The following is a 15097-nucleotide window of genomic DNA, read 5'->3' on the forward strand; positions in this document are numbered from 1 at the left end:
ACGAAACGATCTTCGGGTGTGTTTCGGCTCGCAGAACATCGACGAGAGGGACGATCGTTCTCTCGATCGTTTCCCCGTTCGATCTTTCTTCGAAGCTCGTGACCACCACTGGGGGTGTTGGTATCGCCGCGATTTCTGTTTCCTCCCGGAGCACTGTGATGTACTCGTGTCTGCGACAGGAACAGGAGGAGGAATCGTGGACAACAAGAGCGTTTCAGGTGACGCTGCCTGGCACTGACGTGCCTGCACTCCACTCGGTGCTATTTAAGCCCTCGGCCTCGAGGCGGCTCTCCCACCAGAGCCGTGCATCTTGGATCAGCTGACTACTTTGTTTCGATTCCCTCTCTTTGTTTGAAAACAACCGCCGCCACAGGGACACACGTTGCTCCACGTCGTGCGTATATGCCCGCCGTTGTCGTCGAGGCGCGCACCAGGCTAGATCGGGGCCGCAACCTGTCGAAATCGGTACATACACTTCCGATCATAAGTACCTAACCCTGGACACTTAATATGCAGCAAATGCTACAGGGCACTACGAAATTGCTGGAAATCTGAAATAATTACTGTTTCAGGAAGTATTGAAGCACTCGACGCTTAGACTATTATGAAGCACAGCTATCCATTATCTAGATAAAGAAAAGTATTTGCTTCGTACAGACCCAGGTGTCGTAAAACGTATGATCGGTAGTGTACGTACGTATCGCGTACGAAGGTCACCTAGCGATCAGGACATTATTCGATCAATCCAGGGTCTTACGCCGCTTTGTCTCCGCGCCGACACGAGACACCTCGACCCATTACGATCTTTTCGGGAATCGATTCGATTTTCCGCGTTTCTACTTCTGAACTGTCCATCTACTACGTGCAAACGCGTGGCATTGAAGTTTCTTCTGTATACAGAAATAGTCGGGTATACATACTGAACGACCGAAGGTCTCCGCGGGGCGACTTCTTTGAAAGAGATATACGTACGCGAACAGCCGGGGTTTTTGATGGAAACAGGAAGAGATCCGAGTAGATGCAAACGTTTCTCGATGACTCACCTCTGTGAACGTGCGTGTTCTCCCGAGATAAACGTTCTGCCGCCTGAGGAGGGGAGACTCTGTAAATAAATTCGAAATCTTCGATCGATTAACCGATTGCAATTGCACACGATATTTTTCCCATTTTCCTTAACACTAGAACTACCAAACCTGTCAAAATGACTGGTCAATACACTCCTACAACGACGATTAACATGTTATGACAATACATTTTCTCAGATCTATTGATAGTGAAGAAATTAGTCAATTTCTAAATTTTCAAAAGTTTTCCACGTTTATCCAGCGATCGAAGCAAATATAGTTCTAGTGTTAACGTAATATCTGAATCACAGAATTTTTACGTTTTCCCTCGATCCCATTGAATATCGCAATCCAAGGGGAGGAGGAAACGCTTCCTATATATGGTTCCGGGGTTTACGGAATCCGTTTCTGAATCGTGTTCCCCTTTCGCGATTACTTACCTAATTAACACCAGGTATCATTTCATCTATAATTCATAAGACGTTTAAAAACGAGCAATTCGGAACATCGAAACAATTTTTCCGGCGTTATCCGCGGCAGGATTACGCAACAGGGAGTCGCGAAGGAAGCGTTTGCCCACGGCATGAACAACCGTCGTGAAATTATACAACGTGTTTTATGAAACGATCCTCCCCCTCCCATCTACCCCTCAGATTATCGTCGCCTCGGACATATTTTATTTGATATTCCATCGTGCCCGTTACGTAAACGCGGGCCAATTAACGGCGCATCACGGCCCGCTAAACACACGAGGAAGCGAACGAACGGGAGAATGGCCGCTGGACGAAAAAGTTCCGAGTTGAAAACGCGCTTCCGGTCCCGGAGTTTGCGTTCGATAAATCGTGAATGATATAGCTTTGTCCGGATTGCGGTTTTTGGCGAAACAGACGTTGCATACCGTCGCTAAAAACGGCGTCAAAAAACGTCGCAAGGTCGCAAACTGCAGGGGAAACAGTGTTGGTTCGATGCCTACTGCGCCACCGACGACCGTTATTGCCGTTCAAACGGCGACACCACGCGGGGACTATTCCAGCGAGCGTTTGTTGCGACGCTAATCGGTTCTGTTTCTCTGCCACTGAAAACAAGATGATATAGAAGTGTTTAACGAACCGTCTGTCAAGACGAAGAACGTAATTATTGGTAATTAAGGGGCTATGCTAGTGTGACGGCAATATAAATGGCGCCTTCCCAAACAAAAGGTTTAATCTGATGAACAGATATGCCAAGTTTGAACTAAATCGGTGTATTAGTTTTTGAATTATCATGGCCGCCGATTAAGAAAAAGTAGCTTCAAGAAAAACGCGATCAAAGTTTACAGCTAATTACCTATTCCGGGCCATATAATACACCTTCCTCTCCATAAAAAAATTGTTGCAAATTGCAAAAAAGAAAAATCCAATTTTCTGAAACCATCACACTAGCATAGCCCTTTAACGAAGTGGAGAACATTTTGTAAAAGCGTTTACACGTGGCCCATCGTCGAAATCTCGTCCCGATAATAAACAACGAAACGAGGGTGTCTCTGGGAGGAGTTGGACAAGGAAAGCCAGTCGGAATATCTCTTCCAGAGGACAGAAGAGAGCACCGTGCTCCGCGGTAGTTTTGGCGCGCGTCGCGAGATCAAGAAGCGTGCACGTTTCGCCGCATTAAACAACGGTTTCCGTCGGCTTTCTCCTCGAATCTTTCCCCCCTCTGGTGATTCGGTTCAGTCGCGAGCAATTCCAAATGGAAAATTCCTCGACTTCGAACTCTTAAATGAAGAACTCTTACAGAATTAAATAACGAAAGCTCTTATCGGCATCGCATCGGTATCACCTGAGTTTCCAATGATTTTCTGGAGGCAGGAAATTTAGAAGAAAAAATTCGGGACATCACCGGTTTATACCGGACAAAAACGTATTCCCCCGTGAAACGAAGGCGTAGGAAATCGTCATCGACCGCGACGCGTCTCTTCTTCAGCACACGGAACGGGAGGACTTTGCTCTCCATTCATCGTGCCCAGTGCCCAACAGGGATAAAATGTTTATACGATTCCACGGGTATGCCTGGCACGTGGCCAGAGGATACTGCGCGTGCATTTCGCGGGACCAGAATAGATTCGCGGGCCAAAATCCCCCATGACTTCTCCCCTCGTCGTGTTCGTATTGACTCGCGGAGGATCGAGAGATCGATGCACGGCGGAGCAGCCGTGTGCACGTGTGTGCGTGAATGTCTGTCTTTATTTCTTCTCCGTCTATTTCCCGACATATGTATGTATATCTCGACCTCAGAGCCAGTATTAAATCCACTTTTTGAAATAATTACATTTTACGTTTCCTGCATGAAATATTTCACTCTTGTCGGTGGTAAATATTATTCTAAGTTTTTAATGTAGGTACATAATAGTCTAAAAATGATATCAAGTTCATATTTTTAAAACACTGTAAAGTTCATCACACATAGGAGAATTAATGTAAAGTTCAGCATTTCGAGACTTGCCTTAAATCCATTCAATAGAAGCTAACAATTTTTACCGAACGGTTCCGAAGTTTTAATATTTTCGCACCTTAGATTTGCTCTCCTCTAAAATTGGAGAAGTGTGACTTAATATACTGTGGTTCTAGGGTTCAGACATGTATATCAGCGAGGAGCAAAACACGTTTTTCGCTTTTCCAGTCGCGCCGGCATGTCTGCTCGATCTTGTATCGTCGAGGAGTGGCCAGGATCCGATCTAGTGCCAACGAACGCGCGTCGTTCACTCGTAGATACGTGTGGATCATTGGCATCGTGACGATGAACTTGCAGTTTCCGAAACGGAACGCGCAATTTCGCATCCACACCAGGGGGGAGGGTGGACGGTCTGATTTAACGCCAACCGTGGTCTGGCAAGATGCAAAGAAACATCGCGATTCCACGAAAATAATCGCGTGGAAAGGAAATTTTCCAAATGCTCTGTATTTTGTACGCGAGAGAAAAGAAAAATTTTCCTCGAACGCCTCTTGCGAGTCGCCTGAATCAGACGCGAGTCATGCTGGATGAAAGACAAAGCATCGTTAAATGTATACAGCGATATTGGAAATTATTGGCCCTATAAAATCGCGCTTTGAAGTAGATTCTTTGTGTCGGGTCGCCGGTGTAACTGCGTCTCCGTTTTTCGAATATTTTCATGTTTACCGAGAAGTCAGTGATGTTCCAAAGTAGAGGAACGCCGTCTGAACGACCTCGACGGTTTTCACGCCGGGATCTATTTCTCGGTGTTATCGACAAAAGCATTTTCTTGCCTCGTGGCGACAACCTCTGCCTGGCGGGTTTCCATGGCGAGATGTACGTATGTACACCGAAGAGCAAACTCGGCTTCCGCTAGAGAAAAAAGTGAAGTTGGCGAAGGGCCTGCCACCATTTAATTTTGAGAGTTACTGAAATTTATACCAAATTAACATTCGATTTAACATTTATTTCAGTATTTGAAATAAATTTACTAAGTGGTAAGAGGCCTTTCTCTTACGCCACTTTTTCCCCTAACGGAAGCCGAATTTGCTCGCCGATGTACATAAATCTACAGCGAATGTTCGACAGTGAAATATATATATATAAAGAACGGTAACACGCTGATTTAACAATCTATATTCATTTTTTGTTTATATTCACTTTACATTTTTAACAATGAGCCGTAAATACCTTGCGAAGCCAGAAAATATATACACACCATTCGACACTTGTTCAACCTTTTCGAGTGGTTACCTATGGATGGAATGCTAATCGTCGTATCGCGCGATTACGTCAGTTTCCGTTATGTCCTGTGCACGTACAGGCGATACACGCGTCCATAAATCGTTAAATCAGTCGTAGCTGATAGCCAGGTTTCGTTGCCGAGCCGTGTTCCGCGGTTCCAGGAGAAAGAAAACCGCGCGCGTGGAATGCATTTAGTAGTCGTTCGCGGGTTATTTAACATCCGAAATTACGCTATACTGATATGAAAGAGTTGTAATTCTTGGACCGACCAAGATGTCGAAGAACACTACCACTACGTATCTAATTGTCCGTTATGCCTCGCGGTGGAACTCGAGACACTGTCTCCGTTACCCTAATTATTCTATACCGCAGCTATTAATTCCGAATGCGAATTTATCCGATAATATGCGTATATACTCTGTTCTCTACGGATATACCCACGTAAATACAAGTCTTTTAATATTTGGTGTTCTCTGGTAAGTTTATAAAGAGTATATCACGATCAGACAGTTCACGCGAGTATTACATTGAAGCCTATCGGAAGTATTCTCTCCTCTGTGTCTTACTCGTCGTGTAACAGAGCCGTGTTTTCTTCTTTTTTTTCACTTTTCGAGATCATTCGTTTCCAGAATGTTAAACAGTAGCTTCCAACTTACGGTCGAGGTAACACACAGAACGCGAGAGTACTGTACAACCAAGTACATACATACATATCGCTGCATACGATACAAAAGGAAAATTCCAAAAGAAGATTATATCTGCGTATGTGTGTGTGTGTAGTGCGTAGGCGCGGGGGGAACAAGGAATATAATCATTCGAAATTGATCGACGTCCTCCAGTTTAGCTCGAAGGTTTACCGGAATGTTGAGATCGTAAATGTTGTTGTATATAGGTTACTTCTCGGTTTCCGCCCGTGGAACTTGAATCCGTTAAGAGTCCTTGCTAGTCTGCTGCGACTGGTCTAATGCTTCTTGGGCGTGCTGCAACCCGGCGCAATAGTGCAGCAGCAGAACGCTCAGTCCTTGAACTCGTAAATCGGTCTGCGCGATCAATTTAAGACTGTCCATTTCCCCGCTCCGCGACAGCTCTAATCTTGAGGTAATTTCCGCGTCGAGCGCAGTTTTCAGCTTGCCCATCTGTGGACGCGTAGAAAACGTATCGGTTAGTTGAACCCCATAATAAATAAGATCCTATTAAGCTTTTGCAGGTAATATCCCCCTATTCACTCTTTGAAAATTCGAAATATTAAGTTCGGTTTCGAAACTTGTAACTCCATCTAGATGTTATCTGGTTTTAATACATAACATACATACTTAAGTCTAAAAAACGCCATATGAGACTATAAACGTTTGTAGCGATGGCTCTATTGTGTCGTTGGAACGTCTTACCATGTCGTTGATCTTCTCGACGCGTTCGCGTGGCTCCAGACACTTGAACAAAAACTTCCCGGTGTCTTTCGCCCTGGACATAAGACCGTCGTCCAGATCCCCGGCTACTAGAGGAGCAGCCACGCTTGGCTCGGCGCCCTCCAACAGGTCAGGACTTATGCCCAAGCCACCGACCAACGAGTTCTAAACGGTTTTAACAATACGATCAGATTCGTCGCAGCAAAGTGTTTATTCGTGTTCGATCGTGACCCTAGAGAAAATGTGATGCGCCTGGCTCGAGCTTATATGATACGTAACAGCGTGAAAAAAAGAAAGAAAAAGTGACGCGACGGCGGCGGCAATAAAAGCGTATTCGGGTATCACTTGTCGGTCTATGAATGTACTGTAACAGTTATAGAGTATTAATACGACCGTGTTGCGTGAGAGAAGCGTGCGGCGACCTCGATGTGCATATGTTACCCAAAATAACAATCAATGGCATGACTAACAGAAAAAAAAATTATCATTGGATTCTTTTTTGTTTTCGTGTTGTTTGCGACAGAGCGGAAAAGAAGCCAGTTCTGCGACATAGAAAGTGACAGATCAGGTGATGCAAAGCGGATGAAACACAGCTTAAGCTCAACACCTTTTATTAGTCGACCAAGCATGATTTGTGTCGTTATTAGGCTTGCCGATTGTGCACGGCACAGGACAAAAAAGGAGATTGGAACAGAGAAGAGATGAAATTGTTGCTTAACGTGATCTCATCTCGTTTTTGGGGTCAATCGTAACGTTCCTAAGCGATCCCCTAGGTTCGAGGATAATCTCTGTGATCCTTCTCCGTTCCAAACCGAACGCGAATCTGTGTGGTATTTAAATTCTACCTTGCGGGATGCACAGGGACTTGGGGGAAGACTTCTAGATGCCAGACCGGTACTGGAAGCCGGTGGAGCCAAACAACTGGTACTTCCAGCCTTCTTCAGACCCAACAGAGTGTTAGCTATACTGGCCTTCATGGCCATCATAGTTGCACCCTGATTGATCGATCAACGGATTGGAAATTGATTAATAAATTCTTCATTGGTCTACATTGCCAACTATCCGATATAACTACTAAAAAAAAAAGAAAGAAAAAGGAGAAAAAAAAAACAAAACAGAAATTGAAGGAAACAGAATCACGGTGGTCAATTCGATTCATATACTTTCTGTGCAATGTCACTTCTAGCTTCTGGTTAGACGATCACGAAGCAAGTGGTTTGTTTACAATGTCACGTTACTTACAATATCAACGTATATACCGAATGTTAACAAGCGAAGGTAAAGGTGCAAACCTACAAGAAACCTTTCACCTCCCTAAATACAGATGTTTAGATGTTTTATTGGCAACAAATAAAGTGAAACACACTTAACAGTCGTCTCATTTATGTACAAAGTACCAAGAATACTCTATATATGTTATCTGAAAGTATACATATTTAATTGCCCGAAACCGCAATTCCTCGGTTACGGTATGTAATTACTATAGTACGATCAAACGCGACTAGTGAAGCGTACATACGCATCGTGATTATAATTCGATAGTATTTCTACTCTTAAAAATTCCTCCTCGAAAAATCAATATACATTTTTCTTAATAAAAATATAAATTATACGTTAATCACACGTTAGGTAAACTTCGATTAATCTAAGTTAAAATTCATGACTAGCTTTGATATAATCGTTTCTTTCTTTCTGGACAATGCAACGGAATGGACTCGCCAACCGTGGCCGCTGATTATTTTTTTATACGTGAATCATGATATTTCAGCGAGTTGGCAATGCCATCCGGGCGTGCATGAAAAACATTGACTACGTCTTGAGTACCTGTACATGATCTTCGCAACTGGTTAGAGATATCTCTGGACCTGATTCCCCGATTAGAGTATTAGGCTCTATTTCGTCAGTTTCTAATGCCATTGTTAAACTTTCCGCTCCGCACGTTCCCGATGCTTGACAACGAACTTCACACTTTTTGTGACACACCATACCACAATCCCTGCACTGTACAGCGTCCTTCAACCAAATCTGTGTGATAAAAAAAAAAAATGTATTGCATCATATTCGAAATGTATTTGCGAACGATCGGACAGACCACATAGATTTCCAAACCTTTTTTGTACAGAAGTCACAGTGCGTTGCCCTATGGAAGTGTGTTCTAATAAAGTCGTGCATCTTCTTATCCGTGATCTCCTCGCTCAGTGTTGGTTGGGTTTTGGCAGTCTCCATACTTTCCTTCTTCCCCGAGTCGTTAACTGTATGACGATCTGGATAACTAGACTCCCACACATAAGATAATAAAATATCACCGTAGCAAAGCGTTGGATCGAATCCTGAATACCCTTGTAGTTTCGTGTGGACCGTTGTGAGAGAAGCTTGTAAAAAGGTAAGATGAAACTAATATAAAACGTATAGAGTAAAAGGTTGCATTAACTACTACGTCTGATCTATTAATAATACGTACCACTATCGGGTGGTAATAAAGCATGACATTTAAGATAATGACCTGTCGAGGATGTATAACATTGCGCCAAAATTAATTTCATAGGGACGTTTATGTACCCTAACAATTTTGCAGGAAATTCTCCTCCTCTTACACGACCCCACACACCTATATTCAAATATTGCAATTCCGAATCAATTTGAAAGTTCCTAGTTTCCTCGAAGTTAATCAGCGAAGCATATTCCTTTTCTTTTGTGGTGTAGTATAAGTCTGTTACATTTGTGACATAATTATCATCCAAACACAATTGAGAACTATTTGATATTAATGATTGATTCGAGGTTGTTGAAATCTTTCTGGAAGGTGTAGAATCAGGTGTCTGAGCTGGCTCATCTGTGGCGTGTGCGCTACTCTTTCTTCGTCGAAAAAATTTGCTGCCTGTTTCCAATTTCTCGGAGATTTCGTTCTCGGAATCTTTCAAGTCTGAGAATTTTATTTGGCTTTCAAACTTGATCTTGCTACCCTCTTCTGTACTCTGTGTATCTCCTTTATTCATTATAGAATCTGTTTTCAATGATTTTCTGTCCGTTCCTCTCTCTGCAGATAGCTTTTCACTGTCTATTTTCGTATTGATTTGCTTATCTAGATCTGCTTTGGAATACTTCCTTTCGACCCTTATGATAAATCGCCGCTGTACAGCACTTTTCACGAATTTGGCTACTTGATTCATATTAGATACCTTTTTACCATCTACCGCTACTAAAATGTCCCCTTTTCTCATCTCGGCTATTGCCGCAGCACTTCCGGCTACAATAGTTTCGACTAACACACAAACATGCCCTATTTCTGGCACAAGTTCTTGTTTAAATACTACGCCTAATTGCTGAGAACCAACTTTGCTAATTATCAAATCCAATACCATGTAAGGAACTCCAGTATATTGAGTCAAAAACACCCAAGGTGTCGAATCCACGCTTATTGTACAGTACACTTCAATCTGTGATTTATCCTCTGCATAAAGCATATTAAGTCCAAGATTCAATCTGCTCACTTCTAATAATGATACTTCCAAAAAACCTGGTATCAATCGTATATTGGCTACCTGGATAAACGTTTTTTTTTTATAAATTATTGCACCCTTTCCCACAGTTTTATAATCGTAACTAGTGAAATAGCCATCTTACTTCGGATAAATCTACTGCTTCATCGTTCAGTCTGCGGAAGAATGGTTTATAACGCAGTTTATAGCGAGGTAGAGTATGTTTCCGACGCACAGCTCTTCGAATCTGTCCAGTAATCAAAGAGATAATCTGTGGTTGTAATTGACGCCCTTGAAATTGAGACTGCACTTCTAGTTCAAGCACAGGGTCCGAATAAAAACTTAAGGACCAATGAGTATATGGAACACGTGTGAACTGTAATCTGGCTCTACCACTGATTCGTTTCACTGGAATCGTCCATAATAAATTAATGTTACAGTTCAAATTTTACAAGAACTTCATAGTTCAAAGTGGATTTCTCGTTTACCAATGTACCTTGCAGAGCCATGTATGCAGTTTTACCCAATAACATTTTAACATCTATTGATAATTGAAAATTTCCAGAGTAATGTAAGTCTAAAGATAAATCCAATGACTCCAGCAAACCGGTATCAGCATCTATTTTTGAATCAGCCACTTCTAAACCTTTTATAGTGGGAAATTGTGTACCTAGATTCAAGTCTCTTAACTGAAAAAGTAAAATAGTCATTATTGTTGTATCACTAATATTTCTATAAATTTGTATCTAACTTACCTTTACACTATCCAACAATTTGCCAGTTGTAGACTGAGTTAAAAGTTCTTTGAATTCATTATTTAATTTTCTATATAGCCATAAACGTACCCGTTCAGCATTTCTTAGTTCATTGAACAGAAATTGTAGTGTTAAATTTATTGCCAAGTTCTCATTGCCTTGGCACATAGCTTGACGGGAGGTACTTGTACTAGAATTAATTTTTTCATCTTGAATTTTTTCAAGTAGTTCTTCAGGTAACTGAGCCTTGCCATGCTGGTTTGTTCTTTTTGGTGGGCTTGTTAATGGTGCTTCTTCCAAGTACTTTTTGAATAAGTAAAATTCCAGTGCAAGTGTACATATTATACCACACACAAATGTAATCACAGACACACAAATAAATTCAAAAAAGTCCATATTAAAATGTTACACAGTGGAAACCTAATAGCTTCCTTAATTAATCTCAATGCATTCAGTGCTAAAATTGAGAAATATCAAGAAATAGGCACTCTTTCATATAACAGGAAGGAATGTAAAAATATAAAGTGTATTTGGAAGTGTATTTTTTAATCAATATTTGACATTCGACATTCGTTTGAAATATTAGGAACTTCTATAATATCTACTATTTGCATCGATGACTAAAAAACGTATTGTTTTTACAACGCTACGTTACATTGTTATGAATCACCCTCTTCTCACGGGTCAACAGTTATGCAGAACACTTTCACCTATCATTACGATGCTTGAAATTACGGCATTTTCACAAAAATATAAATAAATTTCATTACAATTAAAAAAGTGTACATATTTACAAAAGAATGTACGCGAAAAACATGTTGGAGACTCTAATAACGCCACAGCTACAAACGAAACGTATTATGACACTTCCCTATTGATCTCGGCAGCCATGTTTGTGCCAGACAAGCTTGTCAATTTGACAGATTGCTCGATTGTCAACCTCATACATTATTTACACCTGACTGATATTTGCGTCCAATATAATTTTTTTCAAAGATTGGTGTTACTATGAATGTTAGAATTACTTTAAATTTGGTAATCTTTAAGAAAGTCTGCGAACAGCAATTATAAAAGTATATATTTATAGAAATTGCTGTACACATTCAGTCAATATTGACTACACATATGTGTAAAGAACAAATAATAACACGGGTTTAAAAAATAGAAATAAAATTATGGAAATTTTTAAACCTTACATAATAGAACATATGAAATTTAAAAGGTAGTAGGTTTTACTTTGAGATAAAAAATTTTTCATTGATAATGAAAACACTGGTTTTTAATAGTGTAGCATATTGTCTATTATATTGGATACAGAAAATAATTTCCATTTAATGTCTCCAACACTCGTGTATGCGTAAATTATACGATCAGCTGATAGAGCATAACCGTACGATCCTCTTTTTCAGACTAGAGCTTTCTGAACAATTTAAATAGTAAATGATACAAGTATTAAGGGTATTGGTGTTTTTTTTTTATATTGATGTATATATAATTATTTTCAGATGATACGGAAAGAGAGTCGTTCGTAAGTTTTGTATCATAAATTTATAAACAGCCGAAAACAATTTGAATCTTTGTAAATATTGCAGAACGTAACCTCAACTTTGTATTTATAGTGCATAAATGTAGGTTATTTTGTAAATATGGCAGCTTTGATGAAGAAAAGAGTTTTAGCAGAGTTTACACAAAGCCAGGTAATTTATACTTTTTCTAGTTAAAGTTTTTTTAATGCAACCTTTATCAGATTATATTTATTTGTAGGTTGTAAATGAGCCACCATTAAAAAGGCTAAGAACATTACGCCTAACATCTACAGCAGGTAGCAAAAATGGGACAGAAAGCAGTTCTGCATTAGCTTACATAGAGTGCCTTGAAAAATGTAAATGTGGCAATGATGCTTTACAGCTTCTTGTCCGTATATCTGATACTATAGCATATATTTCTCCAGAAGATGTTCCTTCAGTTGTAAAGAAATTGTCAGAGAGATTTGCCATTGAAACAGAAGCAGCAGTTCGTGCTAAAATACTTTGGATATTTGCAGAGTTAGGAGAAGTCACAAATGATTCAGTAGAGAAAACAAGAATTGTCACTGAAACTGCTGAACTTTTAAAAAATGAGGAATCACATAGAGTAAAAAGTCAAGGCTTAGCAACATTGTTGAAGCTAGGGGATTATCATAGGAGTCTTGCCCTAAAAATTGCCCGTGAGCATTTACCAGATACTTGGCATGGTGTTCAAACACGTTGCCTGTCTATTATTGGCAGATACTTGACTGCAAATGCTGCAGATGACACATTAGTATTTGTTGGAAATTATGCACGTTCTCAGGATCCAAGAGTACGTGCTCAAGCATTTGAAACAATGGCAGAGCTTCATTCTCACAGGGGTTGCAGATTACCAGCCAGTTTCTTTGGAGAAGCTTGTGCTGCACTAAGAGATGATTATGAAATTGTTCGTCGTGCAGTTCTCAAGTTAATATGGCTTTTGGGTAGAGAGTATCCTGACAATATGATTATGGGCGCAGATGGAGAAGATACACGCATGGTCGACTGTGCATTTTCCCAGATTTGCAGTTTTATGGGTGATTTGTCGCCAAGAGTTAGAACTTCGGCAATGACGCTTCTAGGATCAATGAAAGGCGTAACTCAGCGGTACATAGAACAAGCATTGGATAAGAAACAAAAAGTTGTAGAAGCAGATAGGCCAGAAGTGGAGGAGAAGAGTGGTTCCTGTGGCGCTTTTATTCATGGTTTAGAAGATGAGTTCTTAGAGGTGCGAACAGCAGCAGTTGAAGCACTTTGCACTTTGTCTTTGGAACAACCGACCATAGCGAGAGTTGCTTTAGATTTCATGGTAGACATGTTTAATGACGAAATTCAAGATGTAAGGCTGAGAGCTATTGAGTCATTAAGAAAAATATCCGCAAGCGTGACACTTCGTGAGGACCAATTAGAAACAATACTAGGTGCACTGGAAGATTTTTCAGGCGAGGTGCGAGAAGGTTTGCATGCCACTTTGGCGGCCAGCCGGCTTGCTACAAGAAATTGTCTTTACATGTGTGTAAATCGTCTCCTTGAAAACTTGAGTCGTTATCCTCAAGACAGAGAGAGCATTAGAAGCTGTTTAGCTGCGCTGGGAGCCTCGCATCCGTACCTGACATTGCCTTTAGTACCTCAACTTCTTGGACGACACCCGTTCTTCGACACACCGGAACCAGACGTGGATGAACCTTCCTGTATCCTTTTGGCAGTTATCTGTATTACATAGGAATTTCCACCACGATAGTATTTAGTAGTATTCTTAACTACAAACAACAGATGCAAGTGTGTTGGTATTAATATTTAATGCTGCATTGCACTGTCCAAGCATGCATGCTCTTTTCACAGAGCATACATCTAAACATTACCACTATTTACGGGACACGATGCCACATTTAGTTCCGCGATTACGTCCAGCTATAACGAGTAGATCAGGTTTTGGAAAGGAAGACAAAGTCGATGAAGAGACTGAGCGTGGGAAGGTATTTTTAGAGAAAATAGTAACAGGCGTTGAAAATGCAAGACCTGACGGCAGAGTTCACACTCAGCTTTTGGAAGCTGCAGCCATTGATCTAGATCGTTTAGCAGAAATGGATCATCGTATGGAAGGGGCAGCACGGTTCACCGCACTTTACATACGTTGTTTACTGCTCTTAAAATCTGTATTAAGGGAATTCTCCATGTCATCGAATTCGGTGTCGACTAGTCCATTACCGAATACGACTACCAACGTTTCAGTTCTTCTTCAGAATACTCAGAAGTATGTTGAAGATATTTGTATCCGTAGCTCGTGATGTTTATTTTACTGACAAATTGAATAAATGTTTAGGTTACAACGATTGTTCAGTGGATTAGGTGAAACAGATATGATGTTGGCCAATGATTTGTGGCTGAAGGCATTGGCAGCAGAATTGATTCGAGTCACGAGAAGCGTAACCGGAAGAAGTGCTCTTCCATTGACTCGATACTTTCTTTCCGAGGCAGACACGTTACCTCAAGATACATCAAAGTTGCCATCATTTTCTAGAGCTCTTGTTCTTCAGATTCCAACCTTAGCCGATATAAAACCAGGATCTCTGACGCGATTACTGTTACCGTTACTTTTAACACCTGCATCGCAAGGCGAAGAACGACTACCAAGACCTTCAGTGTCTACACGATTCTGTAGGGCAGTTATAGAAGAACCCAGAGGAGATGCGGATTCTGCATTAAAGTTTACCGGAGGTCTCCTACTGGGAATCCCATTAACAGCAAAAATCTTGAATTTAAAAGATCCCAGTATACTACGTGTTAAAGTGAGACATCCCGATCAACAAGTGCAGTTATTGCTGCCACGACAATCGGATCTACGATTGCAGAATACGGAACAAAATGATTATAGGCTGAAGACCACAGTTTTACTTTCGCATCAAGTTTGGATGGAAGCTTGTAACGTAGAAATATCCCTTGCTCTCCTTGTTCCATCATCGGCTCTTGATGATCCATGTGTTATTGATCTTTGTAAACCAACGAAAGTATCAATAGCACCAAAACCTGTGAAGAGAGGTATCTAAAGATATTTTTATACAACGGCACGTTTTATAAAATGGTTTTCTTGTAAATAAATTCGAAATACACTAAATCACGTTCATTGTTGTATAA

The 15097-nt window shown here is 40.8% G+C and overlaps 2 protein-coding genes across 2 annotated transcripts; one reads left to right on the forward strand and one right to left on the reverse strand.

Annotated features, from left to right (window-relative positions):
• Positions 1-5284: 5284 nt before the first annotated feature.
• LOC107189606 (PDZ domain-containing protein 8) lies at positions 5285-10891 on the reverse strand. The gene is made up of 9 exons (XM_015578171.1): positions 10416-10891; positions 10157-10349; positions 9806-10068; positions 8643-9723; positions 8291-8553; positions 8006-8206; positions 7027-7176; positions 6164-6346; positions 5285-5911 (listed from the first exon to the last, which is right to left on the reverse strand). Exons 1-9 carry the CDS (start codon positions 10809-10811, stop codon positions 5705-5707), a joined length of 2937 nt encoding a protein of 978 aa, XP_015433657.1. The 5' UTR covers positions 10812-10891; the 3' UTR covers positions 5285-5704.
• A 1149-nt stretch (positions 10892-12040) lies between these two features.
• On the forward strand, positions 12041-15009 carry LOC107189616 (integrator complex subunit 4). Its single transcript, XM_015578183.1, has 4 exons — positions 12041-12112; positions 12180-13653; positions 13736-14216; positions 14286-15009. The coding sequence occupies exons 1-4, from the start codon at positions 12062-12064 to the stop codon at positions 15007-15009; spliced, it is 2730 nt and encodes a 909-aa protein (XP_015433669.1). The 5' UTR covers positions 12041-12061.
• The last annotated feature ends 88 nt before the right edge of the window (positions 15010-15097 follow it).

This window comes from Dufourea novaeangliae, unplaced genomic scaffold (assembly GCF_001272555.1).
Source record: "Dufourea novaeangliae isolate 0120121106 unplaced genomic scaffold, ASM127255v1 scaffold165, whole genome shotgun sequence".
Classification (NCBI taxonomy): domain Eukaryota; kingdom Metazoa; phylum Arthropoda; class Insecta; order Hymenoptera; family Halictidae; genus Dufourea; species Dufourea novaeangliae.